Source organism: Vigna radiata, chromosome 5 (genome assembly GCF_000741045.1).
Source record: "Vigna radiata var. radiata cultivar VC1973A chromosome 5, Vradiata_ver6, whole genome shotgun sequence".
NCBI lineage: Eukaryota > Viridiplantae > Streptophyta > Magnoliopsida > Fabales > Fabaceae > Vigna > Vigna radiata.
Window position 1 is genome coordinate 3,700,838 of NC_028355.1, and position 20,410 is coordinate 3,721,247.

The 20,410-nt window shown below is 31.0% G+C and overlaps 2 protein-coding genes across 5 annotated transcripts; both read right to left on the minus strand.

Annotated features, from left to right (window-relative positions):
* Positions 1 to 34: 34 nt before the first annotated feature.
* Positions 35 to 3,904, minus strand: LOC106761764 (FAS1 domain-containing protein SELMODRAFT_448915-like). Of its 4 annotated transcripts, XR_002667714.1 has the most exons (4): positions 2,922 to 2,956; positions 679 to 792; positions 386 to 569; positions 35 to 310 (listed from the first exon to the last, which is right to left on the minus strand). XR_002667714.1 is itself a non-coding variant. In XM_014645334.2 (2 exons), exon 1 carries the CDS (start codon positions 3,613 to 3,615, stop codon positions 2,962 to 2,964), a length of 654 nt encoding a protein of 217 aa, XP_014500820.1. In that variant the 5' UTR covers positions 3,616 to 3,904; the 3' UTR covers positions 2,640 to 2,843; positions 2,922 to 2,961. The 4 variants fall into 4 exon arrangements, 1 of the variants encoding a protein (XP_014500820.1); XR_002667715.1 differs by lacking the exon at positions 386 to 569; XR_002667716.1 differs by lacking the exons at positions 386 to 569; positions 2,922 to 2,956 and having other exon boundaries at positions 719 to 773.
* A 348-nt stretch (positions 3,905 to 4,252) lies between these two features.
* On the minus strand, positions 4,253 to 12,885 carry LOC106762600 (gamma-soluble NSF attachment protein). Its single transcript, XM_014646600.2, has 10 exons — positions 12,839 to 12,885; positions 11,210 to 11,359; positions 10,672 to 10,739; positions 10,486 to 10,570; positions 10,187 to 10,345; positions 8,753 to 8,890; positions 6,857 to 6,935; positions 5,902 to 5,981; positions 5,496 to 5,625; positions 4,253 to 4,529 (listed from the first exon to the last, which is right to left on the minus strand). The coding sequence occupies exons 1-10, from the start codon at positions 12,868 to 12,870 to the stop codon at positions 4,428 to 4,430; spliced, it is 1,023 nt and encodes a 340-aa protein (XP_014502086.2). The 5' UTR covers positions 12,871 to 12,885; the 3' UTR covers positions 4,253 to 4,427.
* Between the last annotated feature and the right edge of the window lie 7,525 nt (positions 12,886 to 20,410).

Genomic DNA, 20,410 nt, shown 5'->3' on the forward strand with positions numbered 1-20,410 from the left:
TNTATNTANNTNNANANNTNNANNTANATNCACAACACAACATTACCTATCTAATTACAATTTATCTTCAACACAAACATAATAGAAAACATCGTTGTTAATGCCCATGACAATACAAAAAACACCAAATCATTTTGAAATTTTTTCTCTCTTGCTCTAATTTCTTCTTCAACTTCTCCTTCTTCTTCCTTAGATCCAACACAACATTTTCAATATAGACTTCAACTTCTTCACTCTTCCTTTGTAAGCTTCTTTCAATTTCAAAAGCTCCTTCATCAACCCATTCAAAGAAGTTATAGCTTGAATTACTCTGCAAAAATAAAAAAAAATACGAATCACGAATACAATTTTCAACACAATAAATAAAGCATTTATTCTCACTTACTGTCCAATTTCTACATCTATAAAATAGTCTCCCTTTGCTCTTCAATGTAGTTGCCTTCAACAACAACAATCTTTCTCCACAACCACATATTTTTGAAGTTAAGTGAGAGGAGAAGCCACATGTTTGGGACATTCTAGAACCTATGTTCTTTGATGTGCAACCTCCTCTATCAGCTTTCATCTCCCTTCAACAGTGATTAAGAAAGAAAATGAAGTTCGACTACTCCCAACAAAACCCTATATCCCGAATCCATCCATCTATTCACACGAAAACAAAGAAGAAAATGAACTTACGTGCCCAACTACACGAATGCCCAACAAGATTTTATCCAACCTTCAACCTTCTTTCGACTTGAAATGATGATCTCCTCTTCGCTCAAAGCCTTCAGACCACACTTTGCAATGTACCTAAAAAAGTAAACTTTACCAATATTGAGATTAACTTTGCATTTAAAATGTAAAAACACGTTGCAAACATTACAAAGATTACATGTCAACCCACGTGGCTAAACGTTAGCCAACTCACCAGGTTTTTTAACGGTGTTAGGTTTCAGGGACTGAAATCAAAGTTTCCTTAAGATGGATGACTAAAATGTATCTTACTTTGAAATAGGGACTAAAATCAAAATGATTTGATAGTTCATAGACTAAAAACATATTTAACCCTAAAATTAACAATAATAACTTTATATTGAGTGTTATTCACTTGACCAAGAAACTAACTCCTCATGTTTATTGAGTATTTCGCATGATCATCTATTTTGATTATTTATAAAGATGGACAAATCGTGAGTCCAAGAATAATTTCCAAATGAACATATCTTGTTTAATTTTAGGATTGTTCTACTTTTTTTTCTTTATTTTATTAAAACAATTAGAGAAAGACAAAAAAAAATAGAATAATCTTTTATAGACGATTTTTTTATTTGTTCATCGTAATTTAATAAAATATATCCATTTATGTAAAATATGTAAATAATTACATCATTATAGTAAACAAAACTACAATAATATCATATAAATTCAATTTCTTACTATATTACCCATATCTGAATATAAATTTGCTTCCGACTGAAACAGAAGAAATTAAAAGATTAAATGAATATAAATTTTGAAACATTAAATTTGAATAAATGGAATTGGCGGAATAATATGCAATCGAGATTAGGATTATAATTGAGGTTATGTCCGATTAAACACGAATTATGGAAACATTGGATTAATTTTATTAAACATGTATTAAATACTAAATAAATATTAGCGATTGGATTTTCTACAAACACATTACACAACATTCTTTAAAGAACTCACTGAGAATTTTAAATATAAGTTTTTGAATAATTATATATTGGATATTGTGTGGTTTTAAGTAAAATTTTATTTTGTTTATATTTTGATTTGGATGGTCTAAAATCATCTTATCTTTGGACTTTCTTTCTTAGTAAATTTAGAACAAATTTATATAGTGTGTGAAATTGTTAGAAAATATAGCTTTAAAGATCAATTTAAATGTTATGGATGAAAATAAATAGCTATTTAAGATGTTACCATTAATTCCTTATAAATCAACAGCGATATGGGATTGATTAATTATACAAAATGTTGTACATATTATCAAAAGCAAAAATTAAGAAAAAAAAAAACGAAATATAAAAATCAGAGTTCATTGCCTTTATTTGTCAAGTGTATTAAATTTAAATAAGTTAAATATTTACAAGTTAGTAAATACAATAGAGAAAATATCTTAAAATTAAAAAAAGAAAAAAGTATTTATTTTAAAATATGAATTGAAAGTAGCTTGTAAAAGATATAAATTAATAAAGTGAGCACCCTCTCTATTCTATAATTGAATCAAGTCGAATTTTTTATGTTAGACTTGAATTCTGAAAAAAAAAAGAAAAAAAAAATCGTTCTTAGAAGTTGACTTGTTTATTTAAGAAAATATATTTAAAAACTTATGTTTGTGCTGTTAAAAAAATAAATTCTGTAATTTATCTCATTTATTATAACTTAAACTATATTTTTTGTTTTTTGTAAAAAAAAATAATTTATCCGCGTACCTCAGTAATTATTTTAATTATTTGAGTGTAAGACGTTTATCTACTAATGAAAAAAGCGTATTTATGCGAAATTCGAAAATTTAAAACTATCATTTTTTCTTAATAAAAAAAGTAAATATCTCATTTACAGATCAACCAAAGCTTCGTCATCAATCTTCTATCGATAAATTTATTTTTATGCTAAAAAAACTAATAGCGGTATTATATAGATAAATTGAAATAATTTACTGTAAAATTGGTATTAAACTGAAAAAATTGAAAAAGCAAATTACTTAACAATCCTTAGTTTCAAATTTGAATGCCAAAAATAGGAGATAACGAAGGAAGTAGGACCCACCAAAAAAAAAAAAGTAGTGCATGCAGAACTAAAGAAACGAAGACGTAATTTGTAATGGAAATCTGAAAAAACGTAAGAAAGTTTCTTGAAATTAGTAAGAAATGTTGTTCATCAGAGAAGTAGAAATCGAAGAAACTAACCGTTTGGTGTAAGATGCTATCATCGTTTTTGAAAGCTCACTCAATTTCTTGAAATTTCTTGAAATCGAGAGATTGAAAAACCTTGGCATAGTAGCAGTGGAAGAACGAAGGAGAAGAGGGGGAGCAAAACGACGCCGTTGAGTCGGGAACCGGTGGAGGACGCACCTGAGTTCAAGAAGGAGTCGATGGAGTGGCCGGCGGGGGGAGGGGGCGAGGGCGGGAGGCCGTCGCCGAAGAGAGAGTAGTCGAGGAAGGACTGGACGCCGTGGACGGCGAGGGAAGGGGTGGAGAAGAGGTCGGGGTGGGTAAGGGGGATGTGGTCGAGAGAGAAGTTGGCGGGAGAGTTGTCGGTGACGGAGATGGTTTTGGCGGTGAGGAGGGTAGGGAGGCGGGCCCGGCGGGGGAGGAGGAGGAGGTCGGAGAAGGGTAGGCGCTGGGGGACGACGTGATAGGGGAGTAGGAGGGGATCCGGCGGAGGACGGTCGAGGGCGGCGTCGCGTGGGATGAAGAGGGTGGCACTGAGCGGAAGGAGGGTGCCGTTGGCGGAGGAGAGGATGGAAACCCAGGCGCTGAAGTCGGTGGCACCTATTAGCGCATCGAGAATGTTGTTGATTTGTTGCGTTGGTGGGGAGGGTGTTGAAGACGTGGAGTCCACCATTATTAGAATGAGGATGAAGAAGATGAGGTTTTGCATGATTGTGAGGAAGACGGTGTTTCTTGGAAAAGAAGAAAGAAGAAGGGTTTTTCAATAACCATTTAATCATATATATCAACAAATCTCTGTTTAGTTCCCTTAACAGAAATGGAGCACTCAATTTGTGTATATATTTCGTTCAATTTTTCCCCACAAATAGTTAATACTTTTAGCTTAACTTAAATGCAATTTTTCCCTTAACTTAAATGCAACTTCTCAGATACTTTTATTTTTTCTATCAATCTTAACAATTTGTTAAAAATGTAACAGACATTGTAATAACCAAAAATCACATAAAAATATTTAGTTATAGTTACCTATTCAACTCTTATTAAAACTTGTATTAAAACAAACTAAAACTTATTAATTGAATAACCCAAAATATAATTTGATGAACCTATTTTACAAATAATTAAATCATTATTTAAACAAACTAATTACTTAAAAACTATAATGGGAATTTGTTGAATTCTCATCAATTACTTTCTCTAATAAAATATGAGATTTAAAGTTTCAATTTATAAATTCATCTTAGTATTGTAATTATATGATTTAATCTTTCCATCAGATTAAATCTATTAAAGTGACATTGAGTGGTCAGATGTCTAATTTGAAGTATTCGTATAAAAAAAAAAACTTGTGAAAAAAAAAATTAGCTCTCCTCTTATTACCTGCACTGCATTACACGCAATTATACAAAACATTTTTATACAAAAACCAATATATACTGATCAATTCAATTTACTCCTCAAATTGAAATGGGTTCATCAACACTCCTATAAAATAAACACATATAAGAACACAACCAGAGTTTAAGTCAGGTCGTCTTCATCAAGGTCATCTTCTTCAGNAGCATTCTTAGCCTTTAATGCATTCACATCACCGGTTGGAAGTTTCCTCGCAAGCCTAATGATCTGCAGACAATGCACTCCAAAGTGTCATGAAAAGCTAAGTCCACATATATAAACTCCATCAATAAAAGTAATAGCATCAGTAGCTACTGGTTGAAGATTGTGTATGTCGCATAAAATTTGCAAGCAGTTGATAATGGCAAAAATAAGATGTCAAACAAGGGGCGGGTTAAAAACAGAGGACTGGTGAAAGCATAGAAAGAAACAACAACAGCTGAAACCATGAGAAGCTTCATGAAAAGTAATGTTTCATTGTTGTGAAGATGGCCACTGAACTGACAGATTGTGTGAACCAGTACGAGAAGCAATGTTGAACTGAGTCATCGTCAAAGTAGTTTACAGATGCATTGTGCTCCATGGGCAATAGGAGGATACAGATAGATTGAAGAAAGAAACAATGTTCACGACGTACAATAAATAAACTGAGGAGACTCAAGTTGTATGTCAAGAACCGAGGCACCTTGGAACATAGGACGGCCGTATTCCTCATAATTGCGAGTAGAGTTTACAAAAAAAATTATGAAGCCATGCCAGGAGATTTCAGAATAGACAACAGGAGCTGTATCCCCCATACGTTTACTTTGGCTCTGGTAACCTGGTTGATATAAAACTAGTTGTCTTTCCCCCTTTTACAATTTACTTTGGATATGGTAATTTGGTTATGCAATCAAACAAGTCTAATGACATACTGTTACCATGAATTATACATTCAAGGGTTAAGAGATTTTAAGCAAAGTAATGTACAGGGCAACAAGATCATCAAGTCACTATAGCAGGTAACTCTTGAAACCAACCGGAAAATAAAAAAATTGGATTAGATCTGGGATTTATTTAATTTATGGATTCAACACAAGGAAAACCTAACATCAAGACAACAAGCCCTCAAGTTTCTACGGCTAGATTGTATTCATTATGTTTTACTTTCACTTAACTCTTGTTCCATAAGAACTCATGTACTAAATCACTTACCACATGGTCAAGATGTGAAATACCACTCGACTGAGCAATACGTTTGATTTCTTCAACATCTCCATCTGTGTAGGCAGCAAGTAGCTTGCTAGCACAACGATTCTGGTCACTTCTGAGAAAGGCATCAACCCTAGAGACACCACAAAAATTTATTATGCCCCTTTATTCAGCAATTTAATCAATTTCAATATAGCTGAGGATAATAACAAAAAAGTCTCCATTTTTTAAAAGCAAAAACTTTACCGTGTAATTTATGCTAGGAACTAGAAAAAACTTAGTTGGAAATAAAAAAAATAGCAGGGACACCAACAAAAACAATGATGACAAATTCAAAGCTATAGTGATCCATATCACACTGTTTGAGTTTGCAGCTACTTAGCACAATTACAAGGAGTCAGAAACTTACTGAGAACAGTCATTATAGCACTTCTCAGCTTGCTTAAAGTCATCAGCATAAAGGTAGATAACAATTGCACTGAGATATGCCTGCAATATGACAAGGAACATGAGAAGATTATCACAAATTAATACATTAGAAATTCTTCCTTCTACTGTCTGACCCAACTCTCTTATTTCTAGCCTTGGACCTGGCCACATAAACATGTGGAACCAAACCAAGCACAAGAGGAAGAGTTTCAAAGAAATAATTTTTAGTCAACAATATTCAAACAAAGGATGCTTATCCATTGCCTTCAACTTGCATCAAAGTTTCCAAGTGCTAATTTGTATGTTCTTAATACAGGCAAAATGATGAATAACAGTGCCCGCTGCTCTGATTCTAGATATTTATAATACATCATGCAGTGCAGTTCTGGAGAATCTAATATATTATAACAATGCTAAGCACATTTCATGGTAGAGTATAACTGTGTCCAGACTAAGGAACATGAAATTTAGCCTCAGATTTTATTAGTGAAAGGATTAACTGGGAGAGGTGAACCTAAAAAGAAACACAATGCATGCAATCTAAAAATCAGCTATTAGTCCAAAACCAACTTGGTGTAAAAAATTTAAAATATTATTTTACTTAGCTTGTTTTCAGCCTTCTTTTTGTTTCCCTTTAAGGTTCATTTGACCCAATTTTTTAGACGTTAAATCTACTTTTAAGTTCTCTAAAAATTGTTTGACAAACTTTTAAGGCTGCCTAACTTATTTTAAGGAGGAAAAATACCACCTAAACACCCTCTTAAACTTTATTTCGGTTGTCTTCTTTTTCTCTCAAGGACTTCTTATTGTCATAATTACAATGTTCCAGCATATATGTTCAGAAGGCCTCTCTATTACCAATTATTTTCTTTTTGAAATCTCTGATTATAAGATATGATTTATGATACAGAATACAGAATAAAAATATTCCAAACCTTGCTCTGGCTATTGGTAGCATTACACTTGTCAGCTGCCAAGCCCAATCTCAACATGAAAGATGCTGCATCTGTATATCTGTGCATTAAGAAAACAAGCCCAACAAAATATGCAAGTCAACATAGAAGAATTGAAATGTTCAGAATTTGCACTAGTGAAAACAATCCCTGTATTAACATTATGCAAAAAGCATCAATTTAGCTTCCAAAAGTAGTGGGTTTTGCCTAACTGGTTGACATATTTCTTTTTATACAAAAAGAAAAAAAAGAGAAGGTTTCTATAAGAATCCCTCCAGGGATGAAAAAAGGGGAAAATCAACAAATAGAGTTTCCCAATCCCTATCTATAAGGGACGACCCTCTTAGACGATCACGAACTTTACATCAACTCGAAACCAAATGACTAATCTTCTCCTAGAGAAATTATTCATTCAAAGAAATCTCGATAAAAGATGTGCACACACATAGCCAACTGCCCCAAACATTAGCATAAATTTCATATTTCCCCAAAAAATTGCTTCTTTACTTCTACCAAAACTAGAAAAGGTAATTAACAAGAGCTGGTCCAAGAATCTAGAGCTCATCTTAAACTCCAGAAAACTCAAAGTGCCAAACAAAGTGTTGAACAAAGAAACAATTATAGAAAAGAGAAAAACAAGATGCAAGTGCATAAAGAAAACAATAAGCTTAAGGTAGGAAGAAAAACGTGTTGTGCCCTCCTTTTAATGCAAGATAACCATTCAACTCTTTCATAAACTATTTGTACATCCCAATAGTACCTTGTTGGTATCAGATGTGCTTGGTGTGGTTAAATAAACTTCTAGTCTTCTTGATTTCCTGTTTTTCATGTTATTTTAGCAAATGTCTTAGATTAGATATTGATTACTTGTTTCAGTTGGGTGTGAATTCAAAAAGTAGAGGTGGCCCTCACCTTAGTTGAAACCAGAGTCTATCCTGTGAAAAATCTTCACGTCTCACAAGTTTTTTTTCTCTAATAAAATGTCTTCATTAAAATGTCTTCATTCTCGACTGATCTAGAATTCAGTCAAAATAAGTCTTCTTTTAATCAGTGATTTTTAGAATGAAGAATTTGAGAAGTCAAACATTTTGTTTCATTTGCACTCTGCAATACATTTTGAGGTATCACCAAAACCAACCACCGTAGAATTCCTAAGTAAGTTTTTCCCTTCTATTTAGTTTAACATCATCTCAGCAGTCAACTGTTATCAAGAACAAAGTGCTTTTCTTGGCTACGAATTTATCATTCGTTAGTCTAAAATTTGTGTTGCTTCCTTCCTGAATATACAATGAAGCCCTTAAGCCTCCAATTATAAACTCGGCATTGCAATTCACAGCACCCAAACTGCCAAATTGTCCCCAATATGGTCCTTTATCATCATATCATTGCTAGGCAGTGATTGGAAGCCTTACATACTTAGAAACTCCCATTCACCTGATTTCCAGACCCTAACTTTTGGGCCTTAAAAATTATTTAATTAATTTATCGTTCTATTTCAATTTGATTACAACAGCTCAGTCACATTTATAATACATCACATGCAACAAGTTGAACATTAATAGGCATGAAATTAAAAGAATGAAAATATGGACATTTCAGCAAGATAATGACATGTATGGACACGGTAGATAAAGCAGATGCACAGAGCCTTGTACTTAAGGATCTTGTAGAGTAGGGATCCTCATTTAATGCAATAGCAAACTCGTTACATTGTGCTTTTAAAGAGTCAACTATAATATTCAACTTATGTTGTGTCAGCAATGCCAACATACAAAAGTAAAACAAATCAAAGGAAAAACAGTGGAAGATAAGTTCCCTTCATACTCTAAGTACTATCAAAATGTAATGCCTCAACTTTTAAGTTGTAATAAAACTTACTTTTGAAGTTTTATATAAACATTAGCAGCAGCACGATATAGGTCAAAGGCCATTTGTTCTCTTCCATCGTCTTCAAGAGCTGTACAAGCATCTGTATATAGCTGAATTGCTTCTTCAGGCATGCTATCTTCCAAAGCACTACAGAGAATGGGGAAGGTATTATGAAATGTATTGATAGTGGTGAAATAATATATATAGACAGTCATACAGTATTTTGTATACAGATGTAATATGCATTAATCAGTGTTTTTTTACATACACCATCTGCATTCTGCTGAACTGCAGTACATAATGAGATAAATATGATATGAAAGCCATCATGTGTTAAATTTAGCAGACTGGTACGCATGACTTCTAATCATTTCTATTGCCTCCAACTAAGGTTTTTCTTTTAGTAGCCATTCACTGAAAAAAAATATTGATGTCAACTCTTCCTTAGTAGAAAGATAAGGTATTAAAGAGAAAAGGGGAAGGAACATAGCTATTGATTAAAACAGAAGGAAACATGTTGAGAACTTGAAAAAATCATGAAAGTAGAATCAATATCATATCTGAAATGGAAGCCCTTTAGAAACAGCCACAGCAGCTCACCAAAGAGAGGCCACATAAAAATTCATCCCAAAGCAATCCAAATGGGATAGAAGCAGATTTTCAAAAGTGACTAAGGCTTTATGAATTAAACATTTTTAGCCTTCTATATAAACTACTAAACAAATGTACCAAAGGACTCTAAAATATACACTGTCTTAAAAAGTAAACTTTAAACATAACTCAACATCACAAAACTAGTGAGATAAAATTTGTACCCGCTTATATAATATAATTTGCTCATATTTCTAGTGAATGTGGAACCTCCAACACATCCTCTCACACAAAAAACTAAACATCTCAAGCATAGGACTACATATTTGTCAATGGTGTAACAATAGGCACAACAAACGTTGTTAGAACAGGCTGTAATATCATATTTAAAACTGGACTTTATGTCTAATTCAGTCTCAAAAAACCATCTTAAAAAGTGATATTTGCTCCCAGTTATATAACTATGTAAGAAAATAAAGAACTACTTTACTGATAACAATCACACTGATTACATTTTCATCTCCTCTATTCATGACGATCAAACTCTTTAAAATAAAGAAATAAAAATGTTGAAATGAATAGGAAGATTTTAAAGATATTTTCTCTTAATCACTATGTAGATGTTGAGGATATTTTTATCTTCATAATCCGCTGTTTACAACACACTACAACAATGTTGTAGCTTCCTATATCTTCACAAGGGATAGATGTAAGTTAGTGCGTACCACTCTATTAGGGCTTCCACATTATAATTTCATAAGAAGTTGTTGGCTAGTTAGTTAACAATAACAATTAAAATAAAACATTGAATTTTGTTGCAAAGCAACAGGGTAAAGGAAACAATCTATTTACCGGGCTGCCTTTGCAAGGGCATCTGATGCAGGTTGTGGTCTCCCACACTCCATGTACAATTCAGATGCCTTTCGATAGAAGTCCCCAACTTCCTGCCAATTACTTAGATCCTTTGCCAAAGCTGCGGCAGATTCCATGTGCTTAGCCGCATCCCAAGGTCTGGTTTACTTGTCAAGGAAAGATATAGAGACAGATTAACAGAGTGAATCTAATAACACTATCTAGTATCGTAATATTTTTTTTCTCCTTTATGGAACGAAACGAAGAAGGAAACCATAAATCATATGATATAAGGATACGATGAAAGCATCTCTTGTCCTTTTGAAGCTTTCTCATATGCTATTTTGGCTTTCTCATGGTTCCTGGCAACTCGAAACCCATTAGCTGAAACAGAAAGAGTTTATCAGATTCCCATCAACCAATCTTCTCTCCAAAATTTCCTTTAGCACCAAGAATCAAATATTAAGGAAGCTTGAATACTTTACCTGCCTGCTCATATAGAGCAGTAGCACTTTTCCAATCCGCACTCCACCTCGTGAGACTGAGTGTTGTTCTGCATTGAAAAATAAATATAAGGTAGCATACATGAAAAAAAAAAACCATTACAATGCCCTAGAATCAACTGGCTTAATCACAAATAAATCATATTGAGAATAAGTAAGTACAGTGGGGTGAGACCTTATTCACTCACACAACTTAAAAACAGAATCAAATTAATGAAATCCACAAGCACAAAGACACTCGATCAATACTAATGTCATTACCAGTATGATTTCAGCATCATTAGGACAAATCAAGCTAAGAAACAGAAATTATGTGCTGCTATTAAAACAACTTGTTTCATCGAAGTGAAAAATAAAAGAAAAAAACACCGCCTATATATGATTGGTGCAGCGAAATCCCAGACGATTCAATATTAAACCTATCTACAGCGAAATCGACAATGGCATTTGATAATGAGATTGCGAAATTGATTTGAAGAGAAAAGAAGGAAAAGAGAATGGGAAGAGAAGATGAACGGACAGCTTATCAGCTTTGGCGAGCAACTTGTTGGGATCAGAAGCCGCCATGGTTGGTCGATTGCGTGCTTGTGTGCGTCTTCTGCAGTCCCTCCGATTCAAGTGTGCGAGCGAACTCACCCATCTAACACGCTTCTTTGGGTCCACCCACAACCTACCACGTGGCACGTAATTAAATAAACAAAAATAAAATATTAAGCTCTTCGGTCCTATAACAGTTTAACAAATTTCATGCAGAAAAAGAAAAAATTAACAAATTTTGTTAAAACAATTTAACAAATTAAAATATTTAATTATTACTATTTCATTCTTTAAATGTGTAAATTAATGAGAATATAAAAGAACCAAAATAATATGATTTAGTCCTAGTTGTGTAAGAAGAATGATTGATTTCTAAACTTTACAATTCATCCTCAAATCCATCGTACTAAAATATAAATGTCAAACATTACAATTTGATGACAAAGTGATTTCCAAGAATTTAACAATGATTTTTTAAAGTCTAAAATACCACTAGTTTGTACATTTAATTGATGATTTGTTATTTATTGTTTTAAATGATTATTTAATTAATAAGTAAGCAAATTATATTTCACTGTAAATATACTTGAATTTAGCTTATGTATGAATTTGAAAAATGAAAATAATTGAATTTGAAAAAGTAAGTAAACAATCAATCATCTTTAATTGTTTACTTACTTTTTCAAATTCAATAATTGAATTTGAAAAAGTAAGTAAACAATCAATCATCTTTAATTGTTTACTTACTTTTTCAAATTCAATAATTGAATTTGAAAAAGAAAAAAAAAAAGTAAAAGTGAGATAGTTTAGATTAAGAAAAAAAACTTATCCATCCAAACAATATGACTTTTACCTTTTCTCCTCTCAAATTCATTTTTCTAAATTTATCTTTAGAAAACAAACTAAGCTTAAAAAGACAAAATATAATGTTAAAAAAAATTACACATACACTCTCATGTTAAGTTTTTTCTTAAGACTATTTTGTTAAAAAGTTATCACTAATTTAACATTTAATTATATTTTATAACTAATTTGGCATTAAATAATAAAGTTTGAGACCAATTTATACTTTTACATGTTTAAAATAAATAAAAATATAGTACTTTGTTTTGATGTTTTTATAACACTTTTGTTATTTACAAAAAATCGTTTTATTGAAAGAATTATAATATACAACTATAACACTTTTAAAATGCACCTAATATGTAACTTCCGTCCTTAGGAAAAAAATTACACATTATATTAAGTACGTACATGTATATATACATATTAAGTACGTACATGTGTATATATATATATATATGGATAATAATATTTAGACTTGTAATATTTCAACATTGATTACATGTATCAATATGTGATTGGTCAAAAATTACTGCACAACAATAATGTTTATGATTATTATTCATTGTGAAGTAATTTTTGACCAATCATATATTGACACATAATCAATGTTCACGTAATCAATGTTCAAATGTTGTAAAAAAATATTTTTTAAATATCATTATCCATATATATTAAGTCAAACTCATGAGTAGCACAATCCTAAAATGTAGGTAGGAAGTAGAAATACCATGAAAGATGAATCTGAAGAAGAAAAAACCCATTTTACCCTGAACATTTCTCTGTGGAGAAAAAAACCATCTACATGTACTACTCTTGGGCTCCTATAAATCCCAGTTTCATTGAAACGTACATGAACTCAAACATCACATGATGGCTTTCAGTTTCACCAACCTTCGGCTAATCACCTTTGGTCTTGTGCTACTCTACACCAACATTCAGATTTCATTTGCAAGTCGCTGCTTGTTACTGCATAAAAACAACCTTCTTCCAACAGATCTACCTTCGTTTCCACCGCTATTCTCAGAGTCTAAAATTGAAAATGTTCCCAACCCTTTGTTACCAACAATACCGTCATTTCAACAACCAGTTGGTGGGCTTCTCAACCCTCCTGCATTCTCACTTCCAATGTTGCCACCTCTCCCCAAATTGCCTCCTCTACCACCTCTTCCACTTGTGCCTTTACCACCAATTATGCCTTGCTCTCGTTTTTCACCCTCAAGATCTTCTTCTTCTGCCTTGCTTCAACCAATTCCACATGAAGAAAATGTTGCAAAGCCATGAAATCCAAATTCAGCTAATCAAACTCATTGGAAAGAGTAGATTAAAGAAACTATTACATTATAACTGTAATGGTAGCAAAAAAACTTATTATAATTACTTTACCATTATCTTTTATGTCGTTATTCTCTTATTAAATATGTCATCTTTATCTATTTGCAGTGATCAAAATGACATGCGTAAACATTGAAAAAAAAACATTAATATTACGTACTGTAGGATGATTTAATTATTAATTTAATTTTTATATTTTGTCACATGATTATTTTTGTTAATTTAACACGTAACATTACTCTCTTTACTTATGCTTCAGTTCTGTCTCCAGTTTCTCAGAAAAACCCTTCCGTTCTGACACTAAAGAAAGTGTTAAATTAAAAGAACTGTGATAAAGCCAACACACATAAACAGAAACATGTTTTATTCAAAAGACATGAACACACAGAAAACTGAAACATGCTCTTCCGAAAATAAGAGACATAAACTGAAACACAGACACCATGCACACAACTTCAAACAAAGCCTAAAAACATAGGAAGGAAGTAGATTTCCGTGCTTAATCAGGTAGGCGGAGAAGGTGCAGAAAAGTGAGCATGAGGGATTGCTACAGGAGGAAGTGGAAGTGAAGGTCCTGGCCATGGTAACCCCGGAACGTTTGGTGATGGAAGCGGAAGCGATGGAGGTGGGAATGGAAAAGGAGGAAGAGGAAACATGGGTGGAAAAAGCTGGTTTTTATCATATTTTTCTTCTTTCTTTTCCACTCTGTAGTTGCTTGTTGCATCTGCTTCTACTGTGTGATGATGTTCTCTATCTTCATCACTAGTATTACTCTTGAGATTCCTTGCACTACTTGGAACAACTTCAGTGTTCATCACTGCAACAAAACAGAACAAAAGCACAAGATTAGAGGCCATTTTCAAAACTGGTTTTGGTGAGTTGTGTTGCTAGGGAACATGTTATACAGACATATATATATATATATATATATATATATATATATATATATATATATATACACACACACACACACGTTCAATAATAAAATTATTGCTTTAAAAAGACTTATATGTTTTTTATTTCTCTAAATAGTGGATTTTGATTAGTATAGGTTTTTTTTGAAGATTTTTTTTTTATTTCTTATCTTTAATACTACATGATTAAATTTAACCTTATTGTTAATTATTTTTAAATTTTTATTTTCATTAGTTATTAATGAAAACATATAATAGTTTTCCTTAAAGAATTTATTGGCCGTGGCATATTAAAAAGTTCAATATTATCCATGGACATTTAATATAATAAGTAGTGAATATTGATAATTGCATGCACATTATAAGAGAGTATCAATTGACACGATAACACCATTCTGAAAGTTTCTGAAGAACCTAGATGGTTGAGAACAGTGCCACGCTCCAGAGAAAAATTCACTCGCCATAATTAATTCATTAAGAAAATTAGTGATTAATGTATTTTATTGTATTACATTTTTTTTCTTAATTTAGAATAAAAATTGAAATTAGTTTTTTATTTTTTAATTTAGATTAATTTAATCTTTTATTTTTAAAAATTATTTTAATTAAATTTTATTAAATTTATTTAATATTTCAAATATGTTTTAACTTAAAGTATCAAATGAAATAAAACTCAAATAAATACTATCATGCGTCTAATTTATTAATAATTAAAATCATATTTTAACCTGTTTTTTTTATAAATTAATAAATAAATAAATAAAATGTGCAAACTTTACTTTTCAAAAATCTTTTAAACAAATATTTAATAAATACTATAAAAACACGTATATCGGCATGTGGACCCTTAGTTATGAATAAAATTGTAACAAGATTGAAGTCTTAAAGTACACAATATTTAATGATTTACCTTAATTATATTATCTTAATATGTATTTTAAGATAGAAATTAACGTTGTTTATGGAATGAAAAAAAAAAAAAAAACATTTCAAAGATGAACCGGTGTTCCTGTTAATTATCGATTGAGAATTTATCCCTAGTCAAGTTATTTGAGTTGGGAAGTACACTAATTAAAGAAGATATATTAAACCAAATCCAAAATTCATATGTTGTAATAGTACTTCTATAAGTGTTAATTAATATAGGTTAGCATTTAAATAGACATTAAATAGGCAAAATAAGAAAAGAATATAATGGTCTGTAGCATTTGACAGAAATGATTAAATGACCGATGGTATGCATGTAAGGCACGTACCAAACCCTGCTTCCATGGAACACAGTAGTATGTACAATAATTTTAACTTTTTATTAATTTTCTTATCATTTAAATTAAATGTATTAATATCTAAAGTACTGCGTATATTTATTTTATTTAATGTCTGCCTTATAAAATATTGTGAATTTTAATAAAATATAGGTTAAACTCATTTTAAGGTCATATTTTTATGTTTTTGTTTTAATTATATTTTTGTGTTTTATTTTTTGTCAATTAGGTCTTTAAAATTAAAAAATTAAAAAAATTTGACCTCTACCATTAAAACAAGTTAACGGGGTTAACTTTTTTCTTACATGTAAGAGTGGGGTGGATAAAAATCGTGATGTAACGTGCATGAAACATTTTAAATAGGTTTTATTATGTACGTGACAATATCTTAAATAAAGAATTAAAAATTTGGGATTAAAATTGGAGAGCCAAAGGAGTTGACCCACCTTCCCCATTTCGTGGGTAGAAAACCTGGAGAGGCATTGGCCTCCTCTTATGAACGTGTGTTGTTGCCACCGTCGAGCCAGCTGTCATGGTGCCCTTGCCCTCGGCTCAAGGCGTCGCCGACGACGCTGCTCATCGCTAGAGTCATCGCCGCCAAGGTCTCCTTTCTTGCTCCTCTTCGTGCGCGAGAGAGAATTGTTCTCGCCTCTCCACCTCACATCCTTTGTCGCGACGATCTTCGTACTCAACCAGAGGTGCAGCCGGCAACACAGGTCGTCACTGCAGTCTCCACCAGTCGACGCGTTGTCATTGTCACCATCAACTCCTTCCCAAGTTTTCACGAGCAGTGAAACCCCTTTTTGTTCTTCTGATACGTGTTCTTTCTCTCATTTGTATTGTGTTGTATTGAGTGTAGCCCTTCGGGTTTTTGAGAAACTGGTTGTTGATTCTTTTGTTTAATTTTCTTGTTGTGATTGGGTGATTGTTCTTCCTTTTCCTGTTCTAGGTGAAATATGGCTACTGTGAATGGGGCAAATGATGGTGGAGTCAGTCCATTCAATCAGAGTAGTGTGAGAGGTAGGGAGATGGGTGCTGTTGGAGGTGGCATTTCTAAATGAGACATTTTTAAAAATTGGGTTTTTCTGAAAGAATTGAAAATTAGGGTTAATTGTCGCTGAGAGAGGTGGCATCCAGCGCGTTCTGCACGTTCTACACGTTCTGGATCGATTTAGAACCTGCACAAATTAGCAACATCAATAACTTCACTTCCTTCCTTCTTTCCATAAACTACTTAGCAAAATAGAGAATTTAAGGTAGATGAAATTTCGCTTAGGGTTCTTCGTAGGGTTTGATTTGGGATTCTTGGGCTGTTGTGCGAATTTGTTTTTCTCTGGTCTCGATTTCTGATGCAGGTTGTGCGAAGGAGATGACGACCATGTGAGGAGCTTCACGTCTTTTGGTTCATCATGAAGATGGTGATTTTTGGTTGTTGCTGCAGAGGCACGATTCTGGGTTTGATGATCTTGATGATGAACACAGAACAAAGATGCTTCCATGGTTGACATCCTGAACGCTTCAAATTTTCTCTTCGAACATAGCAAAGATGATGAACACATAGCAGAGATGCCATTTCATTGATAAAAAGCCACGTAAAAGGGTTTCTCGAAGCCACGTATAAAAAATGTCCACGTCACCTTCACAAGTAAGTAAAAATTGAACTCCGTTAAGTTGATTTAACGGCAAACACCCAGTTGATTCAATTTTTTAATTTTAGGGACCTAATTGGCAAAAAATAAAAAAACGAAGATGTAAATGGGACAAAAACACGAAAATAGAAACCTCCAAATAAGTTTAACCTAAAATATAAGAAAAAGAATTTTATCGGCAATGTAATAAGAAGATAGTGTAACTAAGTTTCTCTATAATTAGGAGAAACTGCTTTTTCTTTCAACATAATGGTTATATTTAACAAAATTTGTTAAATAAATTCTTATAATAGTTAATTGAAAGAGAAATATTTATTATAATTATGTACTCCTTATAAATGGAAAGTTTGTAACTTTGGTCTTTAATATTTTTACATAATTTTAATTCCTTGATTTTTAATTATGATAACTTTATTCCATTTTAAATTTTAGGAACATGTATGCCTACTCTTAACGTTGACTAAATAAATGTATTTGAATTGATGATTGGAAAGCTAAATTAATGAATATTTTAATTCGATAAATACGTAAAACTGAAATGAAATTAATAAAAAATATATATATCGCATTCCTACATTGTTATGAACAACGTCTCATTATTGTTAAGATTTTATTATCTTCATTCTCACGATCAATGCTTTGGTGTTGTGACGATTCAATGATTTGAGAAATTTATTCTCACCCAACAAAATACATATGCATTAGTCCTATATTTTACCTTTTAATTTTAATTTCAATTTATAAGTTTATAAGATTAACACACTTAATTAGTAAATATTAACCTAAACACACAATGTTTCTAAATATATAAATGGCCTACTTACCACCATAATTAGGATCATGGGAAAAATTAAATATAAAAGTTATCGCCATAATTTATTAAAACTATTTGAAGCTAAATTTAGATACATAGGAATTAATTACATGTACAAAAATCTGAAAATCCCATAACATTCTTCCTAACATTACAGCAAATTAATTATGTATGATTAATGTAAATTTCCAAACAGTTATTTAAACCTGTTAACAAAAATAATATTTATAAAAGTATTTATTTAGATTTGATAAAATAGTAACCATATTTCTGCGTATTTTTATTTGCGATAAAAACTAATATTACATAGTTCATGTAAGAAAGATTTATGTTTTGATTTATTTAAGTTTTAATTTTTTTTTATTTATTTTTTGTGGGATTATATTTTTCGTTGATTAAAAGAAGACTATTTTTCATTCATAAGTAAACATGATCGTGGAGTAAGCGTTATAAATAAAAAATGGATGGTAATTTAGTAATAAATCTAAGTAAATATTATTTTTGTAATCAGTAAATTTGTCTTTAATGTCACGTAATTTATAACAAACTCAAATAAAAGTGACCAAAAAATACGTAGTATTATTTTTGTAAATATATAACTTATTTACACCCACTACAAAAATATATTTTGTAATTATTAATGAATTTTTACCAACAAAAATAAATTTGTTTGTAAACCCAGAATTATTGATGAATTTTGGAATTTAAAGTATCAATAAATATTTTCGTTAATAATAAATCTAACAGTAAAATCTATTTATCACTAAATTATAAATTGTATTAACAATGAATATTTTTATCGGTAACGTGTTCAACAATTAATTTCATCAATAAATTTTATCGATAATTTGTAATTTATATTATTGATGGATTTTTTTGTCAACAAAATGAGTAATAAATTTCCTATCAAAACTAATGAGATTTCTTATATATTAAGGAAAGATGAGTGAGAAATAAGAAGAAAAGAAAAAAAATGAGAAGGAAAGAGGAAGATAAAGAGGAAGAGGAGAAGGAAGAAGACCAAATTGTGTCATTTACTGACTAATTTTATCGACGATCATAATCTATTAGTAATTAACAACAAATATTTATCGATCAATTTGTGATCGTTCGTAATTAATGACATATTTTGTGACCTATCACTAAAATCTATTGATGAGCATTTCACCAATGTATTTTAGTCGTCAATAATCCATCAGTAAGCTCAAATTATTGACAATTTTTTTCTATTACCGATGGTTATGAGTTTGATGTAAAACTAATCATTTACGTTAAACTATATGTTAGTCCAATGTAAATTTTAAGTTTTATATCAAATCTCCATTAATATAATGTAAAATGTTGACATTTACGTTGTACTAACATATGATCTTATGTAAATCTTGAGATTTAGGTCAAAGTCCTAACAGTTCAACGTAAAACTATTTAAATTAAGGTTTTCAGCTTCTTCTTCCTTAGAATTTATCCTCTTTCCCTTTTTGTTTCTCTCTTTTGGGTGGCGACAATATTATTGTTATTTGGGTATTTGTGAATGTTTTGAAGACCATTTTTAAGGTTGAGCAAAAAATGTTGAAGTGTACTACAATTTGTACTATATTATACTAAAAAGAAATGAACCATTTTTACTATAACTTAAATATATTGTTTTATGATTTAGTTTTTAAAATTGAACTTAATAAATTTTTGGTTCAGTTAACTGCAGTTAACTATACTGTCTTTGTGGTCTGGTTACTTTGTTTGTTAGGTTGAGAGGATGATTCTACCTTTTCTTTTATATCTTCATTTTTTTATACATTATTAAGATTACAGTATCTTTTTCTTAAAATACCTTCAGTTATATTTTATTTTTTATACATTATATTTTTATTTTTTTTATTTAAATCTAAAAGATTTAAAGTTATCTTGTAAAATATTAATTTTTTAAAATATATATTTTGACATAATTTATTTAAAATTTTATTTTGGAAAGGTCAAATTAATTTTTTCATCAAAATTTATATATTACAGATTTAGTTTTAAATTAATATATTTTAATTTTTTAAAAATAATGTATAAATATTTTAAGATATTTATAAATATCCACGTATAGAAAAGACTATAAATATTTTTTTACGGATATTTATCAAATAATCAAATAAATAATAAATATTTTCAAATGAATTGTGTAATATATATATATATATATATATATAAATATATATAAATTAAAGCATTAATAATTACGGTGATGAATTCGTTCCCAGGCCTTATACACACCGTCTGTCACACTATGGGAGCTGGCCATGCCCGAAGTCGTTACCTTAATCGCAAGGAGGGGGATGCCGAAGGCAGGGTTAGTGACTGGAGTGAAGTCGTAACAAGGTA